The sequence below is a fragment of the Stegodyphus dumicola genome, chromosome 10, assembly GCF_044657685.1.
Source record: "Stegodyphus dumicola isolate Sdum_Otavi_A_Nest chromosome 10, ASM4465768v1".
NCBI classification, from domain to species: Eukaryota; Metazoa; Arthropoda; class Arachnida; order Araneae; family Eresidae; genus Stegodyphus; species Stegodyphus dumicola.
In genome coordinates, this window is record NC_140777.1 from 175443790 (window position 1) to 175463094 (window position 19305).

Sequence of the window (19305 nt, forward strand, 5' to 3'; positions counted from 1 at the left end):
TAGCTAATTGATGGAATGAAGGGAATGACAACAGAATTTTTATAATCTCCTAAAATAATCCTATCTTATATAATTCCTATCTTGTTCATTTGCGGTTTTGCAGCTGAAGATGATGGTTCGGTAAAACCATCGAAACTAGTCCTGTGAAAATTTTGCAAATTAACGCTGATTTTTGTTGTTTAACTTCTGAATTAGTATTTATTCGGCGTGTTATTGTGTCTTTTTCATTATTTGTTTACTATTTTTGAACTCCGATAATTTAGTCGTAAAATGTTCTTCAGATTTACCCTTTATATTGGCATACTTAGGTTCAAGATGTCTTTTAAGAAATGATGGTTTCATACTTTGATTGGATAGTAATAGCTCATTGTAAACTATACATTGAGGTTGAGGGTTCATTTTATACCCATTCTCAGTAAACCCAAATGATGAATAACTTTCATTATATTTTCTATAAACATTTTTTCTTTTTCTTTTCAAGATTCTTAATTCTAGTAGATAGCATTTGTTGTAGGTACTTTAATAATGGTTGTAACAAAATGGGTGAAAATTCAAGTAATGCTTAATTCAGAGTTCATATTTTCTTTATAAGTCCTTAGGTTTTTTGCAGCAGCAGTTTGTTTCTGCCAGTTAGCTTGATTATGCATTGTATGAATTCACTATTTTACTTTGGAAAATGCTTTCATTATGTTATTGCTATAATTTTGTTTACAACTCACATCATATTTTTTAAATCACTTATCAAGAACTTTGTGATCACCCTATAGATAAATTCTATTGTAGGCACATTTATATATTTATTTTAAAATTGAGTTTACTATCCTAAAATTTATATTTTTAAAATTGTTATACAGTGGATGCTTGTTAATTCAAAGATTCTCAGAAAAGAGTTTGAATTATCTGATGTTATGAGAAAATATAACTAACTTTAAAAATGATCTCCTAGTGCATATAACCCCAGAAAATATATTATACTATGCTATCTAAAATTAAACATATTAAAAAGCAATAAAGACTTACCTTAATCATAAAATGAAGCAGAAGATATGCAGTATAAAATAAACTTTAATTAAAAATATGAATTACACTTTTGGCAAAAACTGTAAAACGATGTTTGGTTTTGTTTATTATGCGTACATGTTTCAACATGCTTTTCGATTTGAAGTAAACATTTCAATTCATTTTCAGAAGAAGGTTTAATCTGAATAAATGCTTTCAGAGTTTTATAGAGCCCATTATGGCTTGATCATTAAAATGCTTAACAGTGTCTTCATTCTGTGCTGAATCCGAAAAGGTCTCTTATTTTTCATCTCGTATAGTTTTTACTGTGTCATCGTCACTGAGTTTTCCACAGATTTCCAAGTTTTCATCTACACTTACATAATCAGAAAAAGTAGCGTTATCACATTAAAACTTTTTTAATTCAGGAAAAGCTGTATGAATATTGTCACATTCTTAGATATGATTGTTCTCTTCGGCATGCATGAATTTAGCATGACAAATGCAATTGTGCTTTCTTTAGCAGCATCTCGTGCAGCATCTAGATTATGTATGGCTGTCTGCAGAGTAATGTCATAGATTTCTTGTAAGAGTCTCTTACAGAATTATCTCTAATTTGTTATAAGATTCTGGATGATTCCGTGATACATTGGTTGTAGCTTCACACTTATGTTTGACGGCAATTATTCAACTAGTATGGAACTCAGTTCTGGATGGTTGGTTATTGTGGCAGATTGTGTTATCCACAAATAAGAGAAAATTTTATGATTTTCCCTCAAAAACTGTTTATCCATTCCTTTTAACCAGTTACTGAAGGTGTCTCATGTCATCTATGCTTTTGCATTGGATATGTAATCAACTAGCAGTGTTTGAATTCCTTTAAAACACTGTGGATTCTTGGACTTTCCAGTGACTAATAATTTAAACTTTTCGCTTCCATCCATAGTTGCACAAACTAAAGCTGTAATCCTCTGTTTTGTTTGACAAGAGTGTATAAAAAGTGCAGTTTCTTCCGCATTAAGAATATCTTTTGGAAGGTAAGTAGTGAAAAGCCCTGGCAGTTCCTACTGAAATTACTGCATATGTCTTCCTTTACATCAGAGCTTTGGCCACATACAGCTTGATAGGAAATATTGTGCTGTGACTTAAATCAAGAAAGCCTTTTATGACTGCATTTAAAATCTCTAATACCCATTCAACTTGTCAATTTATCAGTCTTCATCTGCTATAAGGGTCCGTTTATTGCAAAATTTCGAGATTTAACCTCCTGGAACCACATCAGTAGAGCTTTTTCTAGATCTTCTGCTGCATTTCTCATGTGTTTCCTTCCTCTAGCAAATTAAAATTTTTCCCATGAATCTGAAATTGATCCCCCCTTTTTTTCAAATAAGTTGACTTTATTTATTTATTTATTTATTTTTTATTATATAGTCAGCTTCTAACTTTGCTTTACATTCAACATTCTCTACTTTCTTTAAAATTTCTACCTTTGTCTCCAAAGTTAGGGTCTTGTACTTTCAACGTGTAGATATCCTGAGTTTGTACACATTCACACCACACACTAAGGCAGAAAAACTACAGCACATTAACTTGTCCGCACTGCAGGCATATCTGATGCAGTTTTCTAGAATGTGTAGTAAAGACCAGGACTTAAAAGAGAAGGGCTAGCTCATAGAGCTTTTTTCCCTGAAAGAGGCAGTGGGGAGTGATGACGTAGCCATGATGACACTGAGCACGGAGATGCAATTGACAGCATAGAAATTGGCGTTTTAAATCTGAAGAACCAGCATTTAAAATGAGCTGTGTGTGAAAGATAGCTATAATTTAGAAGAGAGAATGTTACTGCAGTATGCATTTTACACTGAACATTAAAAAAAATTTAATAGTACTTACTCAATTTAAAAATAACAGATAAAATGTGCTACTCTTAGCATAAAGTTCCCCCCCCCTTTTTTTTAATTTGCTGGGATTTTTTTCCCTTTAAATGCCTGTTTATTTCTAATTATTTCTTTATCTGCATCTTAACTAAGAAAACTGTACTACTACTTCTAAGATAACTATAATAACAGCTATTTAAAATTAACCAGAAAACAACCTTAAATTGCATAGTTTTCTTTCAAAATTTCTGCTAATCTAAGTTTGAGTTTCAGCCTAATTGAAATTTTACATTGGCATATTTTTCTCCCGATTCAATATAATAACATATATTTTTTTAATAATTTTGTAACTTAGGCTTACATCAATATTATATTTAAATAAATGCATGTAAGATTGTTATCTTAATTTAGACAAAACAACTTTACTCACAGTACCTAAAAAAATTATTTAATTTTTCAAAAGTGGGGGTTAAGGAGGCAGGTTTTCTTATGCCAATTACTTTAATGTTATACTATTATATTTTATCTAGAGTGCTAAGCTAGCACAAAATCGAATCAATAATAACACAGGATACAATAACTTAACAAAATTAGTTCTCATTTGAAATATGCTTTACGCTATTAACTTCTAAAATGTCATCTAGAAATATTTCAAATCAAAACATATTATATATGCTTACTCAAGTCACAAAGCAACTACGAGTTGTTGAAATATTATTTATTGGCTACCACATTCGAAGCAATCCACTTTTTTGCCTTTTGGGTGCTTTTCTTTGGGAAAAAACATAGTATGCAATTTTATTTAAGAAACATATTCTACAGAGCTCTTATGACAATGCAACGTGAAATATCTTCACTAGTCCACCTGATTTTTTCCTTCTTTTCTAGCAGTGCGTTAATGCACGTTGTAAAAATATGCTTTAGATGTTCTTCCAAATTCTCCGATCTATGCTGGTTTTCCCTAAATTTCGCTGTTTGGAATTTTAGTTTCTGAATTTCCTGTACAAATTTCTTTCTAGATGTCCTCCACCTTCTTTGTCATTGAGCAAACATTACAAAATTTTTCTCTTCTCTATTTTTCAGTATTTTATTACAATTTTCTAAGGATATTATTTTGTTTTTCAAATTATCAATACATTCTTGTTTATCTTTACACTTAGGGCATTCAGGGATACTGTCACTTGTGAGTTTTATTTCAAAATCATTCACATTTGATTTATTATTGTCAGCTTCAATTTCATTCTCGGCGTCAAAATAAATTTTCTTTGGACTTAATTTGTGTAGTCTTTCAAAAGTACTCTCCATTAGTTTTCTTTTCAAATGTCTTCGATTTCTTGGTGTTTTTTCATTTACTGCACGCGATAAATTTACTTTCGGCACAGTATTGCATTTCAACAGTTTCTTTTGCGGCAATCCAAACAGGCTATTTCTCATGTCATCTTCATAATCACTGCACAGAAAATGTTCACTGCAAATTCTTGCGTTTTTCACATTAATAGAATCCTGTCTTCGACATCTATGTATCCTGAAAGAAATATGGATGATTCTTTCAACAAAAGCAAATTGTCCTTTGGGAAAGCATGAAATACAATCTCTCTTCCTTTCGTATTTCTATAAGTGTTACGGCACGTTGCTACAGTGCAAGAAGCCATATTACATAAAGGATACTTTAAATATAGAATTTAAAAGGAAAACTGACTAAAACTATATATATATATATATATATACACAAATTATTTTAAATATTTGCGGTATTAGAAAACAAATATGTATGATTAAAATTTATTTGGAATATGCGACCTTCAGAAAATCGTCTCACAACTGACTGAAACTACAGTTTTAAATGCTTAAAATCAGAGCAGGTGCAACACAGACACATCAGATTACTTCCAGTTAACCCCCTTCATGAGGCTCGCGTCGGCGAGGAGTCGAACAAAGGAATGACCTAGCCCTTCTATTTATCCCTGAGTAAAGACTGGTTTTCCTAAAATTCTAAGAAAATTTATAACAAATATACAATTGATACTCCTCCTAACCCGACCCATTGATAAAGGATTCTGAATGAATCCAAGGAAAAAGGTTAGGGCATGGGGCTTTGTCCATTAAGCACTGATAAGAGGTGGACAATAGCTATTAATGTTTAGTGGAAATGCAATAGTCTAGGAATGCAAGTATGTACCTTGTTACACAGAAAAGAAATATGGATGATTATGACACACAAAATAATAAATACAGCATTATTTTCTCCGTTAAATAAATAATATTTTTGTCCAATTTTTAGTTTGAATTAATGAGATATTTTTAACATTAATTCCAATACAAGTTTTTGGGAGCCTTTGGATTAGTTCAAATTAACCGAATTCAAATAAATGAGCATCCACTGTATTTTTGCTCGAAATATGATGCTAAATGTATATTTTTTTGTTTTATTATTATTATTTATTTTAGTTAATACAAGAATCTCTTGATATGAGAGAGAAAAAAAGATCTTTGTACAAGCCAACTCCTCTTCCAGTATTAGCTCTTAGGCATCCAATAAAGGAGTATACGTAAGTAAAAATATCTGTTACATAATACTCAATTAAAAGTATTTGTAATGTAAAAATAATTTTAATTCTTGTTATTTTTTTAGATGGAAGAATTTAGGTGAAAGTCTAGTCAACATGTATGATTGTATATCAAATGCAGAACCTTCCATTGTAAGCTTATTGAAATATTTTTATTATCTACTTATATTTATACAATAATATCCTAAAATCAAAGTGCAATGTTTTGATAGTGCTGTAAACTCAGCTTTATAAGTGTCTTTTCAAAAATAGTGGGGAGCTTATTATAATTACCTCCTCGGTTGAAGGAATATTTTATACTATAAGAAAATCATCAAACAGAAATTGCACCCCCCAAAAAAAAATGTCAAGAAAAGGCGACACAAGAATGGCATAAGCATTTAATAAAAAATATGAAACTTAAGAAACATAAAAGTACATTTGCATTTATTTCTTCCATGCAATTTTTCTTTAAATTTATTTTTTGCATGTAGTTGGTGCCATATATTTTCAGTTGCTACTGATGTGACTCCAAAGGGGTTTTCTTTTCCTGTGTATTGGTGCCACATTAATTCTGCTGGGTACAGCTCAAGATCGTATTGAGTTAGATGCAGTGTTGTTTTCAAAGCAAAACAAAAAAAGAAAGAGGGTGTTTTACCTTGTAATAGAATATGCAAAAACTATCTTGAAATGAGCCTATATGTCAATGATAAAAGTATTTGGAAATGCTATTTTAAAAGTTATAGGAAGAAAGGCATTTGTGTTGGAAATTGGTTAGTTCACTTATATGTGGGTTAAAGAGCTCACATCCATTAAATAGCAAAAGAAACATTTAAAAAATGTGAAACATGTGTTGACTAAAGTAAATATGTTTCTTGCTTGAGGTTTTAAGTAAGGTTAATTTACAATTGATGTAATGACAGGAATGATTTCTTTCACAAAGGCAATGATTTTCTTTCACAGTGGCTGCTGCTGTTACACAAAAATATCGTTTATATATCAATAGTTTTCATATTTTGGGAGAAATTGTCTAGATATTGTCATCAAAATTTATTTAATGATGTGTATTTTATACATATTGTTAATATCTATAATTTTTTCAGTCATTCAGCTGCAAAATTGACTTATCCCAACATGTGGAAAATACTAATAAAAGTCGTGATACGAAATCTGATCAATTACCTTTAAATTCTCCTGTATCTTCATTGTCTGAAGCTTGCAGTAGTAGTTCAACCTCAAATGTTGCTGCATCTCACACTTCGTTGCAAAATGGAGGACTGCTTCAACTTGCAACTGTACCTAATGGTGAAGTTCAGAATCAACAAGGTAAGTAGTTATTGATTGGTATTTTTACTTGAATAAAAAATGTAAAGGTCTTGGCACATTTGCCATATATATGGCTGATGCCTTTTTGGTGTTTCATTATGATTTTTAACAGCATTATTCTTATCATCGTGGAAATATTTTTCAGTCACTTTTTAACAAATTAATACTAAAATATAAATTGAATTTGTATCTAAAACTGATTTAAAGAAGGGGAAAAAAAAAACATTCTTTTGGATTTTCTTTCTTTCTTTTTTACGCATAATCACATCTAGATATTTTGCTCATTGTTGATAATTATCTTTTCTTGACTTGAATTATGTTTTTGTTATAAACTCTTCAGCATTATTGTTAAAAACAAAACAAAACGCACACGCAAAAAAAAAAAAAAAAAAAAAAAAAGAGAGAGAGAGAGACAAAGAGATTTTAAGAAGTATACAACCCTATGCAAATCACTTAAAGAGGTGGAACTTAGCCATTCATTCCAGTTCCAGCTAATGAAATAAGCAGGTCGACTGAGCCATTCATTCCAGTTCCAGCTAATGAAATAGGCAGGTCGACTGTGAGAGCTGTTATTTTATTGTTTAAACATAGTTTACCTTGTCAACATTTTTCATTTTAACCTTACTCTAACTGGATGTATTTCATTTCTTCAATATGTCCTTAGAGCTGATGTAAATGATGGTCTTTTTAATTGGTTCAAATAAAGAGAAAGCTGTTTTCCTTTCTGGATGTCTGTTTGTATTTTAACCGATTGGAAATGGTCACTGTGTGTATTAGACAGACCATCCACATAGCAGTATGGATGATCTTTGCAGATAAGAAAGAAAGACTTCCTTTTCATCCATAAAGCACTTAACCTTCTCCCCAACAATGAATTTATGAACCATTACATCAAATAAGGATATGCATTAAAGTTGTGTTTTTTTTAATAGTTTTATTGAAAATTTAGCATCGCTTTTAATTTCTTTTTATATTATTAAAATGTTAAGCATCACACTTTCACCATTCTTACAGAGAGCTTACTTGGTTATTAGTTTTTTTTTTTTTTTTTTTTAAATTTAGTATATTATCTTTCCCTTTAACCATCGGTTTAAACATGATTGGTACATTAGAATAAGATACATCTATATTCACAATTACTGTTCACAGTCTTTTCGAAAGATACAATAAAAGATGGACTGTCAGAAAAGCTCAGGAAATGCCATATAAGGGAAAATTTTGGTTAGTTGAACATATAAAAAGTGCAGTTCAGTACAGCCAAATCATTTGAAAAAGGAATTTCGTATCTAATATTTTAAAAAGTTATTTTATTTGTTTTCAACTTCAACATCAAAAATATGCATCTGAAATTATACAAGATTTTTTAAAAATGTATTTGAAACATAAAAGCTGAGATTTTTCAAAGGCCTTATGTATGTGAAAGTTAAAATATCTTGTAAGATTATGAAATCTTGTCGAGCTATGTTAGTGCTGATACTGCCAACCTTGTGCAATGATTTCAACGAGAAGTTTAAAGGAACAGACTGGACTCTTTATTTAGCTAGATAATCAAGAGCTACATGTTATGGATATACTAATGCATTAAAAAAAACACTTATCATATTTTTTCAGCGGCTGAATGGTAAAACCGCAGAACACTGGTAGTTCCAACCTGAGTTGTATTCCAGGCAAATGACCAGTCTACATGGATATTTTGTGATATTCCCCATGTGTAACATATATATGAGCCAGTTTCAGTTCCACAAAGGCATCTGTCTTCTTAGACAGATAGGCCTAGTGTGATTTGCCATATTCTATCAAACAAAACAAAACCATAATTTTTCACACTGTACTATGATTTTTTATCAATTTTCAAATAAAATCATGCTCATTAAGTTACACATTTTGTGATGACGGGTCTCATAACTTTGAAAATACTCCACTGCATATTGTTTCATAAAAGGAATGTTCCCATATTTAATCAGCTTGTCAAAATGTGAGGAAAAAACGAATAAACAACAATTAACTTATGTCCTTTTTTCAAAAAAACTAAGCTGGCTAACTGAGAACTGAAGCAAACACAAAAACGTAGAGCCTGTATTAGAGAGTTTTCTCTGTGTTACCTTTCTAGGTGATACCTTAAGAGAGAGGGGAATAGGTTGATAAAAAGCCATGTTAAGGTTTGTCTGATTTCACACTTCCATGGAGGTGAGGAGGAATTGCTTATTTTAGCTTAACCATGTAACAGATTTAAATAATATTAAAATCTTGTAGTTTAAATAACTTAAATAGATGAACATTAAGGTATTTGTGAATGGCAATATTTGAAACCAGACTCGAGTGCCACGTGCGACTCTCGCACAAAGAATGTAATTTATTTTTAAATGTTAGAATATGTTTTTTTTTTTCTTGTTTGTATGTCGCCTTTTTTTTTGAGTGTTAAATAAAAGTTATTGCTGTGTTCCATCATTGGAGTTGCTTCATTTCGTCAAAGAAGTATTACAACCACTTGCGCTAAAAAGATGTGCCATGCACGGTGAGATGCTTTTGTCTCAAACTGTGAGCGACGTGAATACCATGTCGATAGGCATTTATCGCAAAAATGAAAGTACGAATAACAACGAGATTGTTTATTTCTCGAGTTAGAGCTCTGGAGTGCACTTGCAGACGCGGAGCAGCGTAAATGAGACACTTTAACGCTTGTTATATTGTAGCACACGGCACCACAACTGTGAAGTTAAATCGTAGCGCAAGTGGTTAAAAGGGTTGAATATACTAGTTTTTAAGTCAGGCCTATCCACTACTGGTGCTCAATCACATTGTTTTGTGACAATGTCCTGTACATGCTTCTCTCATTTGCTAACTTTCTTGGGGGAAAGGGGGTTAAACTAAAAAATTTCAGTTGCTTGTGTTTTTTTTACTTGGTTAATGCCAGATAGATAGGCTTTTACTGAAAAAAAATCTACAATTCTTCAAATCCTAATAGTTATCTACAATCTTACAAATTTTGAACAAAATAAAAACATTGTAGGCTCTTCCCCCCTTTCCCTCTTCCCCCTATGAAAATGCTTATGTTTCTTTGTAAATTCTTCATTAACTATCATAGATGTAACAAATAAAATATTGTAAATGTATATCTTAAATTATTCATGCAAATTACCGTTAATTAATGCAACTCAAATCATTTCAAACAAATAATTTGTTTTTAGTAGAGATGTATCACTATCAATTATATAAAACAACCATATGCAAAGTCCAAATCTGACTATAAATAAAAATGAGTGTTTGAATTTTAAAATTTCGAACAAATTTGAGAGCTGCCATCTTGGCATGAAAACCTAAATAAATAATTCTACAGTTTCAGTAACTTCTTTAACAGGCAGCAGATTTCAGATGTTAGTAAGGAATGGAAAATATAAACGTTATAAACATATGGTAAAAATTTTGGGTACATGAGATAATTATCGTATTATTGATTGGTGCATTTTAATTGTAACAAAATCAAATAAAATTTTACAGTGCCTTACTTGGTGCAAAAGAAAGTGAAAGCAAAATGTTGACTAAGAAGTAGTCAAGATCAAAACTATTTAATGCTTACGAACTTTAATCTGTATTTCTACAACTATAAAATTTTATGTAAATTATTCTCCTATATTCCGAGTCTGAATTTCTAAAAACAAAGAGAAGTTACAACACTATTATGAATTATGTTATTTAATGTAAATATCTCTCATTTCCCAACAATTGACATTATTAATTTTTATTGAAATAGTAAATATTATTTTCTTTTGAAGCAGAAAGTTATTTTAAACTCTTTTGTCATAAATTTGTTTTCTGTCATAGGCAGCATAAATTTGTTTGCACACATTAAATTTAATTATGTTGCTACATTATGCACTGCATCTGCATTGATTCTGCTGCGATGATATGCATACACCTATATTGCAAATGATGCTGCCCAAATGGGAAAATGGTTAGTGGCTCTGGCTGCCATCGAAGGGCTTGGGTTTGAATCCCAGAAATTGGCATGAGTGTAAATTGGCTGTCCCTTCACAGGAGGTAACGATGTCCCACCTGTTGTATTCTTCCATAATAAAGGGACCTCTGCTTCCAGCCTTAGTAATAGCCAAAGCCTATAATGGCTAGTGTGTGCATTTAGGGGGGGGATATTGCGCATGATTATACAGTGCAATTGAAGCAGTAATGTGCAATCACAGAAAACAACTACTTATTTTACTCTATGTATTTTTAAATCTTCATCTACAAAAATAGAACCAGGAAAAACATCAGGAGTAATATGGCTAATAACAATGAAAACACTTCTTTAGAAAATTATATTCAATATATTAAATCTTATTTAAGTAATTTAATATTTCAGAAAGAGTAAGTTTAAAAACTATGTTATAACTCAAAACAACATTCTCAAACACTTGTAAGTGCAGTCATTACAGTTTTCCAGATTATTTTGCACAGATGGATAGTTCCACATAGATTTATGAATTTGCAGAAGATTAATATTTGGATATTCTTTAAAATCATAGCTTTTTTAACAAGTTATCTCTATAAATATAAATAAATCAGGATAAAAGCTTTAAAAAATAGGTTTTATTTCCAGTACATGGTCTAAATGAGCTATTTTGTAAATCTGAAAGATGACAATTAACTTTTTAGATTATAGTACATTTCCACATACTTTAATATCTCATGTTGAATTTTTTTTTCAAATGTTGTTATTCTTTAGCTTTTAAAACAAATAATTTGAGTATGCTTTTTTTTTTTTTTTTTTTTTTGTAATAATCTATTTAGGAAAAATGTTTTTTGAAATAAATATTACATCAAAATGTAAAAACCCAAGTACTTAGTAAATGCAATATCTTCTCCAAAAATTCCTGCCGTCAAAGTTAATGTTAGTATTTTGGATATATTTATTTTAGACACATTAAATTTATTTTAAAATCTGGGTTATAAAGTGAGAGAGGAATATCTTTTGAAAAGTAAAATTTAAATAATAAATAAAGATTTCTTATGCAGTTTTAATTATCCAAACTTGAAAGATGTACATTTTTAAATAGATCATTATTTTGTATTATAAAATGTTTTTATATGACATTTTGCTTATAATGCATATATTTATAACGTGCTTTTCTATTGATTATGTGTATTTATATATTTTATACATAAAGTTGATGCAGTATGATATATAAACACTCTTTATTGACACAGTGGATCCTAACCACATAGAAATGGAAGTGGATGATGTGCCAAATGTTTGTAACATTAATATGCTGCCAAATTCCTACACTTTGATGTTACCTCAAGCAGATCTTCAACCTACTGATTTATCTATATATAATGATTCCACTTCAAACACTAAGCGAACTGCAAAAAGGAAACGTTTGCTTTCAGAATTAAGTGAATTTGCAGCAAAACGTCGATCTACAAGGGTAAGATTATATATATGTATGTTAATAATGTGTGGGCATAATTATATTGTTGCCATGTGCTATTTTGTTGTTTGTGTAATCAAAATTGAATTAGTTGCAGTATTTTTAAGATTTTTCCTTCTTCCCCCCCAAAAAAATAGCTGTTTCAAAATTTCAGTTATTAGAATTTGGTTAGACTTTGCATCTGTCAAATAATATTTTGCTATCAGTTTTTGTAAGTTTGGTAAAATATAATTTTTTTAACTATTTGAATTTAACAAACATTCTCTATTCTTAAAAGCTAATTTGAAGTTAATTAAATTTTAAATGAAATTGAATTACAAATAAATGATTAATTATTGCTGCGAACTTATCTACAGTATCATTTAAATTCTGAGAGCATATGTAAATCAAGTGCAAGTATCAAAATCTATGAATAAATATATAATTCCAGTATTTTTTTAATCTTAAAAATTTATAAAAATGCATAAGTGAATAATTGCTGAGCTGGCAGGAGACAGACTTATCAAGGGGAAGTTTGCCTCCAAACCTAACTCTTCAATTATTCAATTCATGTTTCGTCATCCATGTAGGCAAGAGTAAAAGGAAAATTCAATACCAAATGTTGTGAATTACTAAAAAGAAGTTTAAACCAGTGGAATTTAGAGAAATTAGCAAGTAAAGACTAGAATTAAAAATAAAGTCAATTAAGAGTAGAAAACCAAAGTAATTTAGAAACTGTTGCCTACAAAAAACTTCCCCGACACGAATGATGCAAATAAATCAAAAAGAAACTAGATAGTATTTTTTAAAAATACATAAATAATACAGATAAGTAAATAGTAAGTTTTAATTTAACTTTCCAACTATATTTGTATTTGGAGAGTAGAGCAGCATGCCAAACTAAGTGATGTTACGTAGTGTGTTTCTTCTAACTTAATAAATAGAGTGCGCTAACATAAAGTTAAGTGTTAAGTTGCTATCTAGATCTATTTTACAAACCTATTCTGTAAACTTTTAAGTAATGTAAAATGTTAACTGTAAAATGCTAACTGTGAAGTATTGTAAAAATGTGTAAAGAATTATAAAAGTGCTAACTGTAACGTAATGTGAAGAAAAGGTTGCATATTATTAAGGATTGTAAAAAATCAAAAATGTTTTTGAAGAAAAGTACGAAAATTTTTTTTTGAAGTAAAATTAATTTTAATTTTGAAAAAAAATTTTAAATGTTTTTAATTAAAGTAAGAAATTTATTGTAATGGTCTTAATTAATTGAAACTGAATTTCAACAGGTTTAATGAAAACTTACTAAATACTGGCCAAAAAGTAAGGAAATTTAGAAAAAGATAAAATCTTCACTCCATTCGGGCTATAATTGAGACTTCTGAAAAGAGTTGGCCCTTCATTAGTAAAAGGAAAGAATACAGTATTGATTATATAAATTTTTACAAATATTTACAAGATAATCCCTTAACTCTTCAAAATCCTCCATTACCCTCCAGTTAAGGTTTAAGGTAATGTTATCATACCATAAAGAGTCAAAAAATTATAAAGAAAAGTTAATGCCTGCTTTTTTAATACATAAATTAATAAATTGTGCTGGAACTTGGTTATTAACTTGAACTTAACTTTATTATATTCTTTTGAAATAAATTTTTTAACTATATGTTCTTTAAAAGCAAGTTTATTGTACTCTTTTGTTTAATATGGATCTAAATTGATTTCCTTTTTATTTAAGGTGAGAAATCCTGCTGTAAAAAAAGCGCATGATAACATCAATTATCAAGAGCTTCTCCAAAAATTCCTGCCATCAAAGTTAATGTTAGTATTTTTGGATATATTTATTTTATTAATTTATGGAATATTCTAATTAATATTCTGCAAGTTTTTTATTCACTTGCTGCCATAAAAAGGCTGTAGACTAATTGTGCCAGACTCTTTATGAGAATCAGATTGGACTTGAAATGGGAACCTCTTTGTCAGTATATTTATTTATACTGGAGAATTGTTTTCACACTTGTGAATTTGAATAAGGTGTAAAAGTAAATGAAATTATTGTGTAAGTGTATAATACCAACTGTACATCAATATTAAGATTTCTTAGCTGAAGGTAGCTATATAAGGTAAAAATATTTTGTGTTTCACGTTTCTAATTATTTTCTTTTAATATTTATTTTAAATGACAGATACTTTACTATGTTGAAAAGCTTTACAACATTACTGCATATATTTTATATCTTTGTTTTCCTTTATAAAGCAAGTTTACTTTCCTGCAGATGATCCTAATAGTATTTGTTATAGCACAAGTATTTTAATGTAACTTTTTTTATATTTCTTAAAAGTATTTGAAATAGTGTAGTTATGTTTAAAATTTTTAAATTTACATAATTTCATTTTTATTTCAAGCTTTTATACATTGTATAGTAAAACAGTTTACAAAGGTAAATAAGAAAAGTAGTAATCATATTCATATCTTTTTTAAAATTTATTTGTATAATCGTTATAATTTTTTATATCATAATATTAATAAGTTCTTTCTTGTTTGGCTTTTACGCATTGTTCTGCATTTTCAAACAAAAATTCCATGTTTAGCTTGTACTAATGAAGCTTCATAGCACACAACCTGAAAAATGCAAATGCTTTTCTCCTTTTAAATGCATATTTAACAATTAAAAATTGTATATAAGTAAAGAAAATATATTTGTATACATAAGAATTAAAATGCATGTATATTCTCTAAATTTAATTGAGTGTAAAAATTAGATTTTCAAATATTATGTTGTTCAAACATGTTATACGTAATAATGTTTGGAATTTTTTGTGAAAGTGAAGGTGAACTTGTAAATAAGTATTAATGAAATTTTTTCACGGCAATTAATATATCATTTTATTATGTGTTTAATGTTTATTAAATGTTATTTATTAAATATGCTTAATGTTTTTCAGAATTGAAACATAAATGAATTTAAACTTTCAGTTTCTTTCCCCCCCTTTCTGTGTATGTTCCATTAAAGTGCAAAGAATTTATAATTTTAGATGGAAAAATTTAAGTTTTATTGAAAATGAATGTTTAACACATAGTTGTTATTTTCTGAAGTGCAAATATCTGTTGTAAGATAAAATTGTAGAATGGTGTATTAATATTTCTTATTCAGTAAATCATGAAAAATTTTACATTTTAATAACAAGAAATCATTTGCTTTTGTATCAAATGTTTCATTTTCATCAACATGACATTCCCAATGCCTTTATGCCAACATTTGCTTTTCATTATTAGTGCCATATGTATAACCCAAGCCTAAAATAAAATATGAATTATTTTTATTGGTTTAATATTTTTTTAATATAGAAATTAAAAAAAAAAGATGTAAAATTTTACTGTTATGTATAGCTAATTTGAAAAAATATTAATATTTTGTTCATTGCCAAAGTTATAGATGATGAAAGGAAATTTATATGTTTTAGAGGTGATGGTAAATATGATGATCAAGATGACGATAGTGATCCTTTATCTCAGGACAAAGCTAGTGGAGATCATACATATGGGCAGTCTGCTGAAAATGAGAAAAAAGGTACTTTTCATAATTCTGTATTAATATAACAATCAGGTTCAGGAAAACTGTAACACAGGTTTTGAAACATTTTAACTAGTCAGATAAATGGAGAAAAGATTTAAGCATTTGGTCATTTATAGTATAGATGTAGTCATATAATATTTCTGTAAACTTTTTAACTTACATGGCTCTTGAGATACATCTTAAGTTTTTTTTTTTTTTATTCTGCATTTTAAACAGTATTAAAATTAACTCTTCAAGACAAATGGCCCTCTGCTGGTAAGGTTAGAATTGATTATATAAAACAGGATTTGTGCATTTAGATAAATTCCTTAATAATTAATTCACATTGTTTTTAAAAGAATTACAATTTAAATTTTTGAGCTTTCTGTATATATCATTCTTTGTTTGAGAAAATTTAGGTTAGATAATTTAGTTTGATTAGACTATCTGCTTGCACAGCCACTAAAATAATTGATATAAAACGAAAAAATTTACAGTAAAACCTCGAAAATACAAAAACTCAGTAAATGCTGATTTTCAGATATGTGAAAATTCTGGATAATCGAGCAAATAAAAAAAATGCACTTCTAGGTAGAAAAGCCAAATGAATGGAAGGAAAAATCTCTGGTCTAAAATTACAAAAAGAGTCATTTTATTTATTATCAACTAAATTAGCAAATGCCTGCATTTAAATTATGTGAGATGTCGAATGAAGTATGACATTCCAGATGCATGCTATTCAATTCTCAAATTCCATTGACCACGGAAATTGATAGTAATCTTGCCAAGCTCGCACCAGTCATTCCACCAGAAGTTTGAAGGAACATATTGTTCTTTATTTAGTTAATGAACATATACAGATTATGGACATAACATATAAAAGAACTTAAATCGCCTTGTTATAGTTTTTGCATGTTGCTCCACCAGTTATCCATTTTCACTTTTTATGATGCCAGGATCCCCTACTGTTGAAGACAAGTCCTAAATTTTAATCATTTTTGCAAAATTTGTTAAAAAAACAGATAAAGAGCTGTTAACTTCCATTGTTTTTTTACAAAAAATTAAATCAACTTATCAAGCATTAATTGAATTTAAAGCCAAATGGTATGTCACTCTTATTCATTTTTGGCGTTATAAATCGCACTGTTTTGCTACAGTTTTTGTTTAATTTGAAATGTTGTCCTGTTTGCTCTTTATAACAGTTACTAAATCTCTTATTTGCATTTAACTTAAAAATTTTTTTTAATACAAAAATATTCCGGATACTTGAGTTTTCTGGTTAGTTGAATGCCAGATAGCCTGGCTTTTACTGTATATTGGTTTTAATGAATCCATCTAATGTAATTTCGTGTATTTAGCTAGTAATTAATAACAAATAGAAATGAAGATCTGCGTTTATTGCTTTTAAATCACTTAGTTTGTCATTTAATAACAAATTAAATTTGAAAGAGAAATTAAATATCATATGCTTTCTTCAATGACATTGCACTGCTGTGTGGAAGCTAAAAATATTTTATGGTTGATCTTTACATTATGGTAACTTGGCGTTTTTTTGGCGAAAATTTGGCGACCAACTCTCCTACAGCAACCCTCTATTTTTTTTTTTTCCCCCCGCCGCCATTTTGTTTTCACGAAGTAAAGACATGTTTCTTTTCTTTTTATCTACTGAACACTTCTTCCAACAATCTACTAGCCGAATTACACTTATGCTAGAAATTTTATGTAACAAAACTGCTTAATCATGACAAATATTCACTGCAAAATTGGGAAAAAGTGCACGATACCATACTCCTTACGCGTTTTTCAAAATAACACATACACATAAACCATGTACACGCCAACTTATTTTTACTTAAAAAAACATCCCAGAATTGCACAAAAATGGCATTGCGCACACTCTTCACTATATCCATGTACACTGCTTTTTTCTCATAAATTAGAAAAATTTCACGAAAATACATGACAATTTTCTCAATCTTTAAACCCGGTAAAAAAAACATATATGAAATTACCTGATCGTGAAAAAGTATTTACCCTTTCCAAATATGAACATTTCCACATATAAAATAAATAAAATATCCAAAAACTTTTACCTCTAAATCATCTATTACATTATACACGTCACCAACGAATTCATACTGCAAGCATTACAAATACTTAGTATCAAATATTTAAATTATTTCCATGCACGTTTACTTCAACTTAAATGTATACCACATTCCTACAAACATAAAATTCACAAAATAACTATCATTTAATTAAAATATAATTAAATTCAAAAACACTACGTAAAATATAAATGAGCACATACATTAAATTAATAAAAATTACCTTACAATCCTAATTACTTTAAACTAAATCATTGCTAATAACAATTTTCCCAATAATACCAAATTCCTTTACTTCCACCTTACATTTAGAACAATGCATAAAAATAATATCCTCAAATAATTAAAAATACTAACTTACCTAATCTTCTTCAGAATCTTGATTACATGTCCGATAAACTTTTCTTTAGTTACGGCCATGGGATCCAAAAATTCACAAACACTGTTTCACACAACACAGAATAAACCAAATACAAAATTTCCAGATTTTTTCCCGATTTCCCCCCTTTTCCGATTAAAGAACCATAATTCGTCCATTAATATCACATGACATATCCCATGATCTCTCATTTCCCTCACACAAAATAATGCGTAATCGGAACTGAGTACTGCTCACATTATTACCAAAGTCCCAGGTAGTAACCTTTATCGCCTCCAAAATGTCGCCAAACTACCAGTTACCATATTGTAAAGATCAACCTATTTTATTTCAGGGATTGGGCTTTTTTGAATCACTGAATGTTGTTAATTAAATTCAAAAGGTGAATGCATTATGTTTTGCCGAATGGCAGCACATTTCTTTTATATCACTAGATTTTCTGATTAAATTTAAAACATAAATGTGTATACTATATATATATATATTTCTGTTAAAATTTTGGCTAAAAACTGCTCCTATTGCCATTTATTTAATTTAAATAAGTATACTCCTCTGATGCTTTCTGTTCATTAAAATGTGAAATTTTTATGAGGATTTTGTAATTATTCAAACTTATACATATTGCAGATAATAGCAAGGTTGCAATAGATTCAAGCTATCTATCCAGTACAGAAAAAGATGATGTCACTCATTTTATAGCAAATAATCAGTCCAATGGAGGGATAATTGATTTATTGTACAATTATACAGTGAGCCTCGCAAAGAAAAATCATTTTGTATGGTAAGTTTTAAAATACTATAAGTAAATTATTCAATAAAAAAATTATCATCTCTGTAATGCAAAATAATTTACTTCTACATAAACTATTTAAGCTATTTAATGGTAAGAAGTCCGAGTCAAATAGTTGAATGGGATCTTTTAAACACTGGTTAACAAAATAGTCAGAATATTAGGAGAGCTGGGGGATAGAACATAAAATGCAGACAATCGTGCCAGAAGCTTTATATCTGAAATTCCAAAACCCTACCATCTAACCCTATTATCTTTGCCTCCTAGCATCTATGAAAAAGAAAAGTTAAAGTAATATATCATAAAAATTGGTTAATTAAC

At 29.1% G+C, this 19305-nt stretch overlaps 1 protein-coding gene across 1 annotated transcript in view; it reads left to right on the forward strand.

Moving 5' to 3' along the window:
- LOC118206141 (calcineurin-binding protein cabin-1-like) overlaps positions 1–19305 on the forward strand; it is a 195928-nt gene that overhangs the window by 49555 nt on the left and 127068 nt on the right. Inside the window, exons 9-15 of the mRNA XM_085825897.1 lie at positions 5325–5425; positions 5509–5575; positions 6526–6748; positions 11951–12171; positions 13889–13971; positions 15616–15722; positions 18822–18975. Coding sequence (XP_085682023.1) covers positions 5325–5425; positions 5509–5575; positions 6526–6748; positions 11951–12171; positions 13889–13971; positions 15616–15722; positions 18822–18975 — 956 coding nt within the window. The remainder of the gene's footprint in view (positions 1–5324; positions 5426–5508; positions 5576–6525; positions 6749–11950; positions 12172–13888; positions 13972–15615; positions 15723–18821; positions 18976–19305) is intronic.